Source organism: Uloborus diversus, chromosome 4, assembly GCF_026930045.1.
Source record: "Uloborus diversus isolate 005 chromosome 4, Udiv.v.3.1, whole genome shotgun sequence".
Classification (NCBI taxonomy): Eukaryota; Metazoa; Arthropoda; class Arachnida; order Araneae; family Uloboridae; genus Uloborus; species Uloborus diversus.
The window spans coordinates 140,343,078-140,358,818 of NC_072734.1; the positions used below are offsets into that span (position 1 = coordinate 140,343,078).

Genomic DNA, 15,741 nt, shown 5'->3' on the forward strand with positions numbered 1-15,741 from the left:
GGTAATTTAACAACTGAAGGTTGTTGCAAACGTTAAAACTACTTTGAATGTGACTATGTTAGTAAGTAGCTATTTTAATTCATTTTAAACTGTAGTATAACTTTTATTCATTGTATAAAAAAGTGTGCTTGTTTACCTATTGTCGAATGTGAATTTTTTACTATTCGGTTGCTGAAGATTAAAATATTCAGCCGAACCGAATATTCGACTTGCCTGCCAAATATGCAGTATATGAAATACCAACCGAGTATTCAGTGCATCTGTAGCCAAAACACTTTTAACTGTCATTTAAACTGTTTTATTTACTTAAATTATTTTTATAAAACAGACCTGTTTCAATTTTGTGAATGTTTTTTGGTTTCATTTTGCGTAGTCATTTACTCTCCGCCATGTATTAGTCATTCATTAAATTTTGGTAATAGTTTCAATCACAGAAAAATAATTACTGTAAATAAGATACGCATTTGCTTAGTTGCTAAATGTTTTTTTCAAATCTTAAGAGTGTTAAAAATGATTGTTATTAACGTTATGGATTGGTCATTTTAGTGTTCAGACTATGATATGGAACATGGAACTGAATGTTTGCATTTGGTACAGATGTATGCAGATACCAGAGCCAAACTGTTGCCCGGCACATCTAATTTGTGGAAGGTATTTTAATATTACTTTTACATGTGTAATAATTATCATAAAAATTACATTTGTGAAATATGTTTTAGGCTTTTGTTTGATATCAACAGTACATTAGTCTTAGCATCTTTATTGTTATTTTTTTAATATTACTATTCAGAGCTTAAAGTTTAAAAGTGCAAAAGAAGACTGGAGGTAGTTAAAAAATTCCATAATAAGCATTTTTGAAATTTTTAGTGCAATAGATTTTTTTTTTCAAATATTTTCATTAAAATAAAGAAGCATGCAATTCACGTACATAGCCAAACTGTAATTACTTTTACCATTGTATTTTTTTTTAAAATGAATATTTGTGAGTAAATTTTAAGATTTAACTCAAGGTTATAAAAAAAAACCTTTCTTTCCCGGGCATTAACTAAAAATCTTCTAATCAGGCTATCCCTATTTTTGCTTTCTACTTTTGAAGCAAAGGTCCCATTTCTACTGAGTTTGGCAAGATTCAGTCACCCAGTCAATGAAACTGAGCCCCCCCCCCTTTTTTTGTCTTTATTGCATCTGCATGTCAGTGGGTGGACTCTTGGTCATTTTGAAACTACGAGTTTATGGTATTTTTTGCGATGAATCAAAACATAAAGAATGTGCTGACAAAAATTATATTATGTTAGATTCATCCTATTTGATTTTTACTTTCTTCTATATCTAATATATAGAAGAAAGTATTGGATTCGTGCAAATTTTCGAATTTCGAATTTTGACGGATTCGAACGTTTTGAGGTGTGCTGAGTCCATTTCGACTATTTTTGGAAAATGTCTGTCTGTCTGTCTGTGTGTGTGTATGTATGTATGTGTGTGTGTATGTATGTGTGTCACGTCTGTGTGTGACCAGTTTTTTGTGGCCGCTCTACAGCAAAAACTACCGCATGAAATCGAACGAAATTTGGTACACATATGTGCCCCTATGTGAACTTGTGCCCATTGGTTTTTGGCGCGAATTCCTCCAAGGGGGGTGGAGCAATGGGACGTTTTTTGAGTTACGCGTGCTTGCTATTCCTCAGGAAGTAATTGGCGGAATCAAACAAAATTTGGTCCATATGTTGCCATTAACAGGAACAGTTGCTGATTCAATTTTGGTGTCAATAACTCAAACGGGGGTTGAGCTATAGAACGTTTTTTGTCGTCAATTGTGACTGCTATATCTCAAGAAATAATGAACGGAATGAAAGAAAAATTTATCGGCAAGTAGCCCTTAGTGGGTATAAGAGCTGATTTTATTTTGGTGTCAACAGCTAAAAAGGGGGTAGCGCAATCACCCGTTCTTTTTTTCCATTTTGAGTACCCTATCTCAAGAAGTAATGCTACGTTCTGGTTGAAATTTGGAATATATGTGAATCCATATGTAAACAGGCTTTGGTTCTATTTTGACGCCGATCGCTCCAAGAGGTGTTGATTTTTTTTTTTTTTTTTTTTTTTTTGCGAATAAAAATATTTTTATTAATGCAACAATAAGAAAGATAAATCGTAATAGATTGTCGTCTGCGTATTTCTCGTGATTTTAATTGAATGGAAATGATCGGAAATATTATCTCAATGATTTAAAATTTTTAACTGTTGCCATCTTATGTTTGTTAACAAATAAAATATTTGTAATTAATTCAAGCAAGGCTTTTAAAATAACTTTCAATTTTCGCTCTTTGCTTTGCTTTTGCAATAATTCAGACATTGGGATAGTCGTCAAGTTTTTGCATGTGTAATTTTGTTTTTGTTGGGAATATTGCTTCCTCGTCAAGCATGGGGAGGGATCAGAAAAAAAAAAAAAAAGAAAAATATAGAAGAAAGTTTCGCGATGGCCACAACATACTAGTTTCTTTTCGCAATAGATTTATTCTTCTAGCTTTTCGAATGTTACCAACTTTTGACAAAATCTAGTATTGAGACAATTTTCCTTAAATGTAGTACTTTCAGACCAGTGATGTTCCCATCAATTTTTCTGAGGGTATACTCCCAGCAATGTATTACGCACAATATATATGTGATCATATGCATAATATGTCATAATATGAAATTTTTTGAAGCTTGAGGGTATAAGCTATGTTTATATGTGAGTATGCATATATGGACAGAGGCGTAGCTAGACCCGACTTTCGGGGGGGGGGGGGTTCTTCTTTTATGGTATATATATATATATACATATATATATATATATATATATATATATATATATATGTATATATATATATATGTGTGTGTGTAAATTTTTTTAGTATTAAAGAATATAAGAGAGAGGTGAATCTTACATACTTTGGAATGGGGTGCCCCAATTCCGATACTTGTGTCAAGCAAAACAAAAGCAAAGAATTTTTTATTTTTTTAATGTTATGGAAAATTCAAATTTTTTTTTCTTTTTCCTCCATTTAATTTAAAATGAAATTTTCTAGCAACGTCTTGTCAAAACCAGTCTATCCAAATCAGGGGGAAATCAAATATCTGATGAGCGTGTTCCGTTCATTTCAGTGTGACTGCTTAATTTAGAGGCTAACACACATCTGCAAAAGCTGGCATCCCTGAAAGCTAATAGATACTTCCATTTCCGCATGTAAACTGAATGTTTGACTTTCAATAACATCGGTGGTCAGACTATAAAGATATTATATTTATAAAGATATATCTATAAAGATATTTATTTTTAATTTTATTAGCTGCTTTAGAATTTACATAAATATCTATTTTAGAGAGCAACAGCAATTTTTGGGTATTATAAACAGAAGTCTTTTTTTATTTTCTACTTTTTAATTCGAACCAAGCTAATAGAAATAATCTAGATTCATCTCGTTTTTAAACATTTTATTCATGTAATGCTATGCAGTTTTTCTTTTGAATTAAAATAAAATTACCTTCAGAAGGGTCCGATTGAACTAACGCTGCTTTGCAGACTGTACTTCGTTTTCTTCAGACAACGTTAACTTTATCTTTTTAGAGCAATCCTTTTCGTCATTTTAATTTTTTTCTTTGAGTTGAAAAGAGCTTGTTATCGGTCTTGTTCATTTCATTATGCAACAACTTTCACTTAGAATGTACTACTTTAAACAGACTGTACGTTTCCAAAAGAATACGCAGTAAATACTGGCTGAAGAATCAATGTGATTGCAATGGACACTCTGGTTAGCAAAGGTAGTTTTGACTATGACCTATGACACACACGAGACCAGACCAACAAAAACCTCTATTGTCTCGAATTCCGGTTATGCTATCATTTTCGGATTCGAAGCCCAATGATCTTCAAAGCAGCAAACAAAATTATTTTCTTCAACTCAGAAACAGAGGAATTGTCTTCAAGAGCTGAGGAGGCAGTAAATGCATTCCACGAATAGGCTTTCCAGGAAGATTAACCAAAGGACAGTCGTTTCGCGCACTTTCTTGGAAGAAGAGTTAAGGGGTGAAATTCACAGGTTTGGCATGTTAAGATGAACATTAAAGTTCATGGTTAAAGGTAATTCAAGTTAAAAGCCATTTCGCTCTGTTATCTGGATTAGAACTGTTCTTTGGTTGCTCTCTTTCTTAAAATTGTGATTCCTTAGAAAACCGAAATGATAGGAGTGAAAAGAAAGTATAAGTTTTTTTCAAGTGATGAAAAAAGGAAAATCGTAGACTACTGGCCAAGTTAGATTTGCTGCAATTGCTAACCTCAAGAGGATACGTAATGAATCCAAAAAAAAAAAAAAAAAACAGGGACCAAAAAGCAATAAAAGACTTTTCTTGAAAAAGTTATGCTTAAAGTTTCTTTTACTGTCAAAATGATTCCTTAAACTCGCAATAAAGCACTTAATAATGTAATAATAGAATAAATACCTAACAAAACTAATAAAGAGGAATTTTAATCAAGAGCCCATATTGTCTTTAGTATCGATTTCAAATTTTCACCATCATATTTCAAATTTCTATAAAAAGTTTCTTAAAGCCTCTGTAATTCAAAACCTCTTTATCTCGACTTTTTTTTAAATGTGAAATTCGAAATATACAAATTCGACTGTATGCAATGTTCCCACTGCGCGGCTCATAAAATTAAACATATTTAACAATTTGCAGAATCTATGACAAAGAAAGGCTGCCTATACGTGGATTTAACAAACAATCTCATTTCTAAAGCGAAGTGTCAAATTTCACTCAATTAACAAAAAATTGTCGCAGCAGAGGGAGGCGTCTTTATACTTGAGGGTCACTCATGGAGCAGATTTTCAATGGCATTGGGGGGGGGGGGGGAGCGAAGTGAATTTTTGACCTTTGTTACACAGAAAAAAGTCGTAGTGATTTTTTTTTCTTTTTCTTCTTTTTTTTCTCTTCCCTCTTCTTTTTCTCTCTTTTTTTGAGACTAACGTTTCAGGGGGGGGGGTTGTCCCCCAACCCCCCCCCCCTTAGCTACGCCCCTGTATGGAGTATACCCTATAGTAACACCACTGTTGCAGCATATGTTATGGGGAAAGAACCCTTCTGACATTATTTAACTATTCTCAGCGTCAATGAGAAAACATTTGGCTCCAGCTCGGTTATGACTATTCTAGACTGATGAGCCCAAAACAATAATGAAACTGTAGTCTCTAGATGTCATAACAGGGCTGTCACTGTTTGCTCGGAATTTTTGATGCTTGTTTATTTTTCATATGCAACTAACTTTTAGTTGCATTTCATTGCTCTTCATAAAAATTATTTTTAAACTTTTTATATGAAATTTTTATTTTGCTTTTTAATATTTAGGTTACTCATCAGAAAGATATTCATGCTGCTAGAGCTGTTGTGAAAGGTATACATATTTATGATGTTACTTATCTTCTACATTATAAACTTGTAAACTTGAAAACTTGTGATTTTTATGGATAGTGTATTGTTTGTCTAACACACCATTTTATTTTTGCATCAATGTTCTTGAAAGGTCACAAAAAGTGTTGAAATTATACTTTTGAGATTCTATGTCAATTCATTTTATGTGGTTTAAAAACTAACTAAACTACTATTTGTAAATAAATGAATGAATTGCCAACGTTTTGATGCCCCAAATTTACAAATCACTGCAGACACGTGTTTTAGTCAGGTCTCGAAAATTATACTGCCCGACATGCTCGGAACTGCATGAAACTTTTACCCTTTTATCCGCATGAATCTTTTACCCTTTCATGTCCGGCTGGGCATATAATTTTTTTGATCAAATATTTTTCCCTAAAACTTTTTTATTTCGTATTTTATTGAAAAATTAGTGTCCTTACTTTAAGCTCAACATTTATTTCAAGCCCTACTGCTAAGATTGTTTGCTGTTTCTGGTTTGCGTGGAAGCGATCCTTCCTGTTATACAATTTAAATTTTGTTAAATTTAACAACAGCTTATTATTTACTATTTATTCAAGCTATTTTTTTATGATTTATATAAAAATAATTCGTCTAATTAATGCCGTATGACAAATTCGAATGCTTTTATTGATATACGATAAGGAAAACTGGGCATGTAAAAATTCGGGCATGTATCTTTTAGACAAACAAGCCAGGCAGGGCATGTAAAATATGAAAGATTTTTCTAGCCCTGGTTTCTGTGTTACAAGGAACACCTTTTTCAATGCAAAGAAGTGTGAGCTTTTGGATGAAAAGTCATCCTAGAAAAAGAATTTCTTCTTTGCATTCAAAAAGGTGTTCCTTGTAACATCAAAACACCTGGCTGCAGTGATTTGCAATTTTTGTACGTCAAAACTTTGGTAATTCATTCATTCAATTTTCAAACACAAAGGTGTTTATTCGTTACTATTTGTAATATTTAAAAGGAGTCTTTATTATGTACATTAACTTTTTGAATCTCACATCGTATTTTTAGAGTTTTGAGTGTATTTCACTGTTTTCATCTGTTGGAAACAACTTGATGCTTTGTTTCTCAGAAATTATTTGCATTAAATTGCTTATATGTGAAATTGTTTTTTCAGAAAACCAAGCTGTTGGGATCACTAATGACTGCCCCAAGTCTGAGTTCTTACCTGTATTAATAGCATCTCTTAGTAAGAATTTTCAGAATGTAAGTAAAGTTAGATTACATTAATGAGTGCCGAAACCCTTGTTAGCGCAATTTTATCAAGAGAATCATCATACAGAATATAGAAACAATATACAGGGTTAGCATAAAAAATATCATGTTTTTACAAATTTATATTTCATAAACTATTACACTTAGCACTATAAATGATACATAAAAATGAAGGTGAACTGTGAAAGTTTTTTTTTCACTCACAAATGTTCAATGTGTGCGCTGTCATGCGACTCGCATCTATACCATACATTTTGGGGTGTTCCAGTGTCAATTTTTCGAAATGCTACGCATGTGCGATCTTTCCGTTCTTGCAATGTTGTACGCAATGGTGGTGTACAAACACTATCCTTGACGAAACCTCATAAAAAAGTCATATGGGGTTAGGTTTGGTGATCAAGCTGGCCAATACGTAAAGGGTAAATCCTCATCATAAGGCCAATCTATCATTGGGGAATGTCGGTAGCGCTGCAAAGTTGGGGGAAAACACCCCTCTGATGGATCTTTGTTTTAACATTGTTGCCAATCTTAATACAATAGTTAATACACGTGTAAGGACTGTTGTGACCAAAAAACTTCCCTTGAAAATTTCTTTACAACTAGTGATGTTCCGGATATCTGAAGGAAAATAAAAATCTGTATCCGTATCCGTTACTTTTTTGACGGATCTTAATTGGATCATTTCTATTCTAGAAATTTTTAAATATTTGAATAAAAGACTCTTAAATTCCGTTTAAATTAGGTTTTATTCCCTATTTAAATTATAAGGTATCATTTCAGAAGTCAATTTGTACCCCCCCCCCCCCCCCGTTGCAAAAAGGAAGGGGAAATAAGTTTTAAAAGTGTGTATCAGTGTGTCTTTTTATGGAATCGTAGCTCCCAAACAGATGAACCGATTTTGATAGTTCATTTTTCGTTCAAAAGGTGACTTGATCGAAAGTGTTCTTAGCTTGGCCTCGTTTTTGTAGAACTTTAATTACTGCAGATATTAATTAAAAACCGATTTAATGTTTTTCACAATTATGGTAGTAAAAATTTACCCGTACGTTAAAAATGTTGGCCTTAATTGAAAGAACGAAATTTTCTGCGTTTGATATTTGTTTGAAACTTCCAACTTATATACAGTAGGAGCTATAATCTTGTTTAATAAATTTTAAATGCGCTTCTAAGCCTTTACACGTGTGATTGGTAGCAATTTCATAGTCGGAAGATAAGGAGAAAAAGCTCAATGATTTAAAATTTTTACCTGCTGTCAGTTCATATTTGTTAACAAATGTGTGTTCTGACCCGCGAAATTCATCCTAATATGAAGTCGGCTCTCTGGGACATGTTTTGTTTTTTTAATTTAATATTAGTTTTTGTTATTGATTTGGGGTTTCTGTTATTCTTCATTTTTGTTTTTCTCGGCATCCTTTAAAAAAAGTGAGACTAAATTATCTATTTACTGTTTGTAAAGGTGTTCCCGGCTCTGTATTTCGTCGGTATTAGAAGTTCGGTGGAATGGGCCAGCGCTGCATTTATGCTGAAATAAAATGGGAAAAATTATTTCTAGCCTGTCCAGTAGCAGCTTTACACTCTTGCTCCTGTATCCTACATCTACCAAGTAAACTAGAAATAATTTTTCCCGTTCCATTTAAGCATTGTTGCAGCGCTGACCCATTCTTTCCAACTCTCCCTCAATTTTAAAGGAGATTTCTTTAAAGAGTAAATCATAGTTTTGATTATATTTTTGCCGCAGTTGACATTTTGTGAAGAACTGCCATTATTCTGACAGGAATACCTTTCATAACAAATTTTATACTTGGATAGTTAAATGGGGTTCAAAAAAAAATTGAGATCCGTATCCGTATCCGCGGATCTTAACACTAATGATCCGTATCCGCGGATCTACTTTTTAATGATTCGGCACATCACTATTTACAACACCTTTAGTGGATAAATTCTTTTTGGTTAGTTCTTGCTGACTAAAGGGTTATGTGTACATGCTGTACAGGTATCAAGCTTGAGCCTTTTTGTTTAGACCAAAATCTGCACCTTAATGTCAGTCTAACATAAGTCACATTATTAAACTTTGCGAAAGAATGTAAAAATGTTTGTCTGGTGAATACAGAGGTTGGGACTTAGGCTCTTAAAACACTGGTAAAAAATTAAAAAAAAAAAAATACGTTGATATGGCTCAATGCGAAATAAGCAGGGGTGCCCACTTGGGGGGGGGGGGGGTCATGGTGCAGATTGCAGCATTAAAATTTTTAGGTAAGGGGTTGTTTTGATGGGCATTTTTCACTTTTTTGGGGTGGGGGTCTTTGCAACATTTAGGAGGGCACGCCCTTGCTCTTAATGGGGATGGGCACCCCTGGAATAAGGTAAGGTTCTACATACAATACAGTAATAGCCTTTTGGACTTATGTCAGTCTGGCCCTGAGGTGCAGAAATGTATTTAATTTATATTGATACTAGCTGCGTTGCCCGGCTTTGCCCGGTATACCTTGAAAATAAAAATTGTGTCAAGTGTCGTATATACAACAGTCAGGCTTAAATAAATAAATAAAAAAAACATCATGCAAAATTTCCCTCCTTAACAATGACGGCTTAAAATACTTTTAAAAAATTAAATTGAGAAAGATGGTTTTTAGAAACATAACCATGGAAACACAAAATAAAACAAGTTTAAGAAATTAAAATGCGAAAGAAAATGGTTAACAATTTGAATGGAAATGAGATTTTTTTGAACTCTATTTAAAAAGGCTTGCAACTTTCTTTCCTTATGAAATAGAAGTGTAGTTTTTTGACCATAGGTCAAGATGGATCTGGAGTAAAAAATATAGTTTTTTCCAATGGTGTCAAAAAGAAAACTGTGGGACAATTCCTTCACTTTTTATTAATAGATTTAATGAAAAAAGTAGTATCTAAATTTCAGCTAAACCTAAAAAAAATCGAGTTAAAACGAAAATACTTTCCGCCACAATTAAGTTAGAACATTGAAACAAATTACGTGGAAGGTGGAAAATTCTACCCTTTCGAATGATATGTAATATTAATATGTGCAATTAATTTTTCACCCCCATATTCGGGAATTCATGTGAAAATTGGGCCTAAATTAGAATAAAAAAAGAACTACTCGTCGAATTTTTTTGAACTGGTCTGCAAACCTTTCCGGGGATAAAAGAAAGATGCTGTGAAAATTTCAGCGAAATCGGCCAGATAGTTCTGGAGCTTTGCGCTCAAACAGACGCTTTTTGGAGACTTCATTTTATATTATGTAGAGATCTATAAATTTTATTATCATACATAGTTTTATTATTAATTAGTTATTATTAATTATTATTAGTGAGCTTTCTTTAATATGATCAAATTAAAAATACCAGACCATGTTACCTCCTTTTGTTTTTTTCTAGACATTACTCCAATGAGAGTGTTTCTTAAAATTTCTTTTTTTTTTGTATTTAGTTTAATTTAAACTATTTGTGTTTCTGAAAATAATATGTTTATTTGAACGTTTATCTTCTATTTAGGTTAATGTATTTGGAAAATTCAGTGAATCATCTTTGGACAAGTTTTCAAATTCTGTGCAAATATTTACTAAGAAGACCATTTTTGATGTTGTTGCACAATTAAATCATGCTTATAAAGGACATAAATCAACTCGGTTATCAAGCATTGTTCATATATTCTTCAATGGTTTTGATTCAAGACTTAATTTCATTGAAACTCAAAAAGATACCCGGATCATTGCCAAATTTCTTAAGACATTGAATATACATGTGTATTTTATTGTATTAGAACAAGTAAGTGTGATTTTATGTTAATATTTTCCATTAGAATTATGCATAAAATGGGATTGTAACAATTTGTGTACTTTATTTAATTTTTCAAACATACAATATCATCGCCTCAGAGCAACAGTAGGATGTCTTAGTATTTTTTCCTGGGATTAGATGTCTTACTGCTGCTCTGGACGACAATATGCACTTTTACAGGCACGTAGCTAGAACTTTGTTAAGGGGGGGGTCCAAGGTTGCACGAACTTCAAAAGAGGAGGCATGCTAAAGCAGAATTAGTAGCTGATAGTTACACAAGATAAGATAAATCCAATTAAAACTGATTATTAAAATATGATAATTAACTAAAATTAATTAAATAATTGAAATTAATAGAGCCATTAGTTAAAATTAGTTAACAAAAATTTTATATTAAGTGGTAAATTAATTATTGAAAGTTTGTAAATTAACATTAAACTGAAAGCTATCACACACAAAGTTTCCAAGCATGGGTGAACCTCTGTCCTCCTGAAAATGAGTGATATATTTTCTATTAATAAAAAGGGCACATTAAAAGAAAAACGGAAAACGAAAACTGTTCTAGAAATTACTTGGAAAATGCATGCGATAATTTAATAAAATATTAAAGCTTTGTAATATATTTCAACAAAATATGTGCATTTGTACTTATGCCATTTTATTTGAAAACTAGAAAGTAGCCCATCAAGGTATGACGGGTGAAAATTGCTTCAACTCTTCTACATTTGAACGAAGCAATTGCCTGTTTGGTAATATTTTGATAGTTGAAATTTTAACTCTAACACCAGTGGATTAACCCTAAACTCCGGTAGATAGCGTACATTGTTTTCGTTTCTTCATTCCTCTGAGATGACACAGTCTTATCAGTAGAACTGTTAAGTTACCGGATCGAGTTCAGCCTTGTCACAATAAAGCCTTTCCCTGAATGTTAATCATTACCAAAACATATTATCAAATTACATATCATGCCGTGGCGCGAATTCATTGTTGAAACACGCGGGTTACTCGATCATCGGCATTATTTATATGAGGATAAATAAATCTATATCTATGGAGTCGAATGTATAACTATATGAATGTTATATAACGTAACCCTGTCCGATTTGAACAACATTCCAGGCAAAATCCCACGACTCTCTCAACGAAAATATTAACAAGGTTTCATTTAAAAAGCTTGAATTAGTTTTTATTGATTTACATTTATAATATTCTTTTGATAATGCGAAATAGAATGATATTTCCAATCTTATCCGTTTTATAATTATCATTCCTTTTCATCAATTAAAAGCTTGAACAAACTATTAACTCTTTGAGAGATGGAGGCTTCCTTTGATGCAACCATTTTTTTATATATATAAATTTTTTTCTTCATCCAACTGACACAATGATTCCAGTTAGCTGAAATAAAAAAAGAGAAGCAAGAAATAAATGGGGTTCTCAAGTGAAGTCACTATTCCTCAAAGGGTAAAAGCTGTTCGAAAAACTTTTAAATATTGGAAAAGGCGTATTGCCGTTTTTTATCATTTTTTTTTCTAATGGGGCTGTGTTAGAGGCTTTAGCCTTTTGCGGAACAAGTGAGAACCAAACCATATGGCATCTAGTCATTCATATGCCACCATTAAGGCGCGGATGTGAATGTCAGAGAAAAATTTGATGCCCAGTTTCCACCAGATGGAGACACCTGAGCTCTTTTCGATGCGAAACTGCAAAAGGAATTTAATTTTGTCAAGAGCTCAAATGACCTAAGGGATCTTTTACATGCCGATTAATGGAATGTATACCTAATGAATTAAATTAAACATCTCTGTGATTTTATTTTAACAACGTGTTGTTAATTTTAACAACAATACATATCATATTTTACAACGCAGGCAATGATTTGTTTTCTTTAATACGATGTTAGCAAAACACTTTATTGCAAGAAATAGCAAATATCTTTAGCTTGAAGAAAATAAGAGTCGAAAAAATTAAAAGAAAAAAAAAGCGATATAGAAACGAAAAGTTCAAAAAAATTTATCTCGTATCCACCTTTTTTGTTTCTTTGCTTGTAATGCAGTAAATAGCGGTAATTTTCACCTAGTAATTTATAGTTAAATGCATATGCCTGTTTTTTGTTACGTTTAATGCTACCTTCACAATTTACTAAAGATGGATGCATAGATGCTAATTAAATAACTTCTCAGTACAATTGGAATACAAATATGCTTTATGGGACAACATCGAATAAGAGATGAGAGAGAGATAATTTTTCTTCAATTAAAAAACTAACTGTTTTTCTTTTGGGATCATAGAATCACAATTCAGTAAGATTTAAAAGTATTAATTCGTAATAAATTACTTATTACATGCTTTAATATGGCCGAACTTGTAATTTCATAAACTGATCACAGAAAAATATTCAAGTAATTTTCAATTATTTTTCTATAAAATTTTGATTCCGCAAAAAATTCGATACATCAACTTCAAGTTTTATTTATTCATTTATTTTATTTATTTTACCTTCAAACACGAATTCTTTTTGGGCATTTAATATGTTCAATGATCATGCTTAAATATTGGGGAAAACATCAGAAAAAAAAAATCTATGTAATTTGTTACTCAGAAAGGAGAGAAATGTTTAAAATAATCTAAAAGTTCAAATAAAATTGTTATCAAAATATAAAATGAATCTGAAATGAACCATGTCAAAAATATAAAGAGTTAAAATGAAAAAAAAAAAAAAATCAATAATAATTTTTTCTCATCCTCAAGCACATGAAATGTGTAGAATTTCTTTTTTCGCTGCTGGCTTATAATCTAAAATTAGTTTTTAAATGGAAAAACACATTAACACGTAAAATTGCTTGTATTTTTAAGAAAACTTTAAAAGGGAGCACTGGCTCTTACCTAGTTTGGGTAAACTTAATTTTCTTTTGCATATATGTTTCTTCAAGATATGTTTCCTATAAGTATGATGTAGATAAAAACTGCGTGTTAAAACAGAAAAAAATCGGAATTCAATTACTGATTCACCAGGACCGCACCTCACTCTGGCTGTCTTTCGTGCAACATGCGTCTATGAAATCCGCGAAAATCCAAAAAGAAAGGAGACAGAAATAAAGAAAACCAGGCCAATGAGACTGGGATACAATGAGACTGGGGGGCAATAAATGCTTGTTTTTACTTTGCCGATGGCAATCTGATGGACCAAAGGAGAGGGGCTGAATTTCAAGGTCACACGACCCAGCTGGTTTGAAAGACGATACCGACATTTCCCGGTTTCCGACGTAGTGCGCGACAGTAAAAGGCAGACGAAAGTTGGGAACCTGCAGTTGGTGCACGAGGTTCTCGTGTTCTGAATTGACTCAAGGACTGAGAAATTTTCCGATTAATGGGAATATTTAAGGGGAAAATGCAGGGTTTTATAAAAACATTCTCTTTCGGAAAAATTTTGTTGATGCGAGATGCAACAACTGAGAAAAAATGACAGGGGTCTTTCGGGAAGGGGGGGGGGTCCGGACCCCATAGACCCACCCCTTGGCTACGTCCTTGACTTTTAAGTATCACTGCAAAAGAATAAGCGGGGATGATGTTTGGCCTCTTTGATGCAAGAGTATTTTTTAAAATTAATATCATAAAATTATATGCAGCAATACTAAGGTTGTTTGTCAGTAAAATTGAGGAAATTCATATATAAAGCTGTTCACTATATTTTACTAATCATAGATGAATGAAGAAATGAAGTGCCCTGTGTTGAGCCATAGTAAGCTATTCTTTTGGCGTCAGAGCCTGAACTAGTGGGCTGTTTTGAGTGGTCTGAGAAAAACGCCCAGGCTGATTGTTTATTATCTAACAAGTAGCTGAGATTCTGCAGTTGTTCATTAGAAACAAAACATCTTTTTGCATGTTGATTCTTTAAGTTAACGTACAACAAAATTCTAATGTGGCATAGCTTATGGGCAGGGATTCTTTAAGTCACATTTGATTCAATAGTTTCCATTGAAATGTAATATGGCTTTACTGTGTGAACATATAAAATATCAAATGGATGCAATATTAGTGAGAAGGTACATGGGTGATTCTCCAAAACCCTAACAACATAGTTTCGGGGAAGGATAGCACAATAATTGTTTGACCTACAAAGTTTTTTCTTTTTTTAATTGTTAGCAGGGAAGCCCACCTGGGGGGGGGGGGGGGTCAAAGCACAGACTGTGCCACTGAAATTTTTAGGGGCCTTGTTTGAGGGGTATTTTTTCATTGGGGGGGGGGAGGTATCGCCCTTGCTCTTAAGGGGGGGCACCCCTGTTGTTAGAAATACTTTTTCCTCTGTTATTATTTTCATATTAAAACACTCTTTTCCTTTTTTTTTTAAAGAAATGTTTTGAATAAACAAAAAGTCTCTCTCCTGGCATATTCAATGTTTCTCAACCGTACTCAAAACTATTTAAACTAGTATGTTGTGGCCATCACGAAACTTTCTTCTATATTTTTCCTTTTTCTGATCCCTCCCCATGCTTGACGAGGAAGCAATATTCCTGAAAAAAACAAAATTACACATGCAAAAACTTGACGACCATCCCAATGTCTGAATTATTGTAAAAGCAAAGCAAAGAGCGAAAATTGAAATTTATTTTAAAAGCCTTGCTTGAATTAATTACAAATATTTTATTTATTAACAAACATAAGATGGCAACAGTTAAAAATTTTAAATCATTGAGATAATATTTCCGATCATTTCCGTACAATTAAAATCACGAGAAATACGCAGACGACAATCTATTACGATTTATCGTAATAGATTGTCGTCTGCGTTCTAATTTTGAATTAATAAAGCTATTTTTATTCGCAAAAAAAAAAAAAAAAAAAAAATCAACACCTCTTGGAGCGATTGGAGTCAAAATTGAACCAAAGCCTGTTTACGTATGGATTCACATATATTCCAAATTTCAACCAGAACGTAGCATTACTTCTTGAGATAGGGCACTCACAATGGAAAAAAAGAACGGGCGATTGCGCTACCCCCTTTTTAGCTGTTGATACCAAAATAAAATCAGCTCTTATACACACTAAGAGCTACTTGTCAAAAAATTTTTGTTTGATTCCGTTCGTTATTTCTTGAGATACAGCAGTCACAATTGACGACAAAAAACGTTCTATAGCTCAACCCCCCGTTGAGTTATTGGCACCAAAATTGAATCAGCACCTGTTCCTGTTAATGGCAACGTATGGACCCAATTTTGTTTGATTCCGCCAGTTACTTCCTGAGGAATAGCAAGCACG

General features: G+C 32.9%; 1 protein-coding gene across 3 annotated transcripts in view; it reads left to right on the top strand.

Annotated features, from left to right (window-relative positions):
- Positions 1-15,741, top strand: part of LOC129220376 (D-ribitol-5-phosphate cytidylyltransferase-like) — a 55,932-nt gene that overhangs the window by 38,082 nt on the left and 2,109 nt on the right. For all 3 annotated transcript variants that reach the window (XM_054854784.1, XM_054854783.1, XM_054854785.1), the window contains 4 exons: positions 547-651; positions 5,380-5,425; positions 6,588-6,676; positions 10,198-10,470. In XM_054854784.1, coding sequence (XP_054710759.1) covers positions 547-651; positions 5,380-5,425; positions 6,588-6,676; positions 10,198-10,470 — 513 coding nt within the window. The remainder of the gene's footprint in view (positions 1-546; positions 652-5,379; positions 5,426-6,587; positions 6,677-10,197; positions 10,471-15,741) is intronic.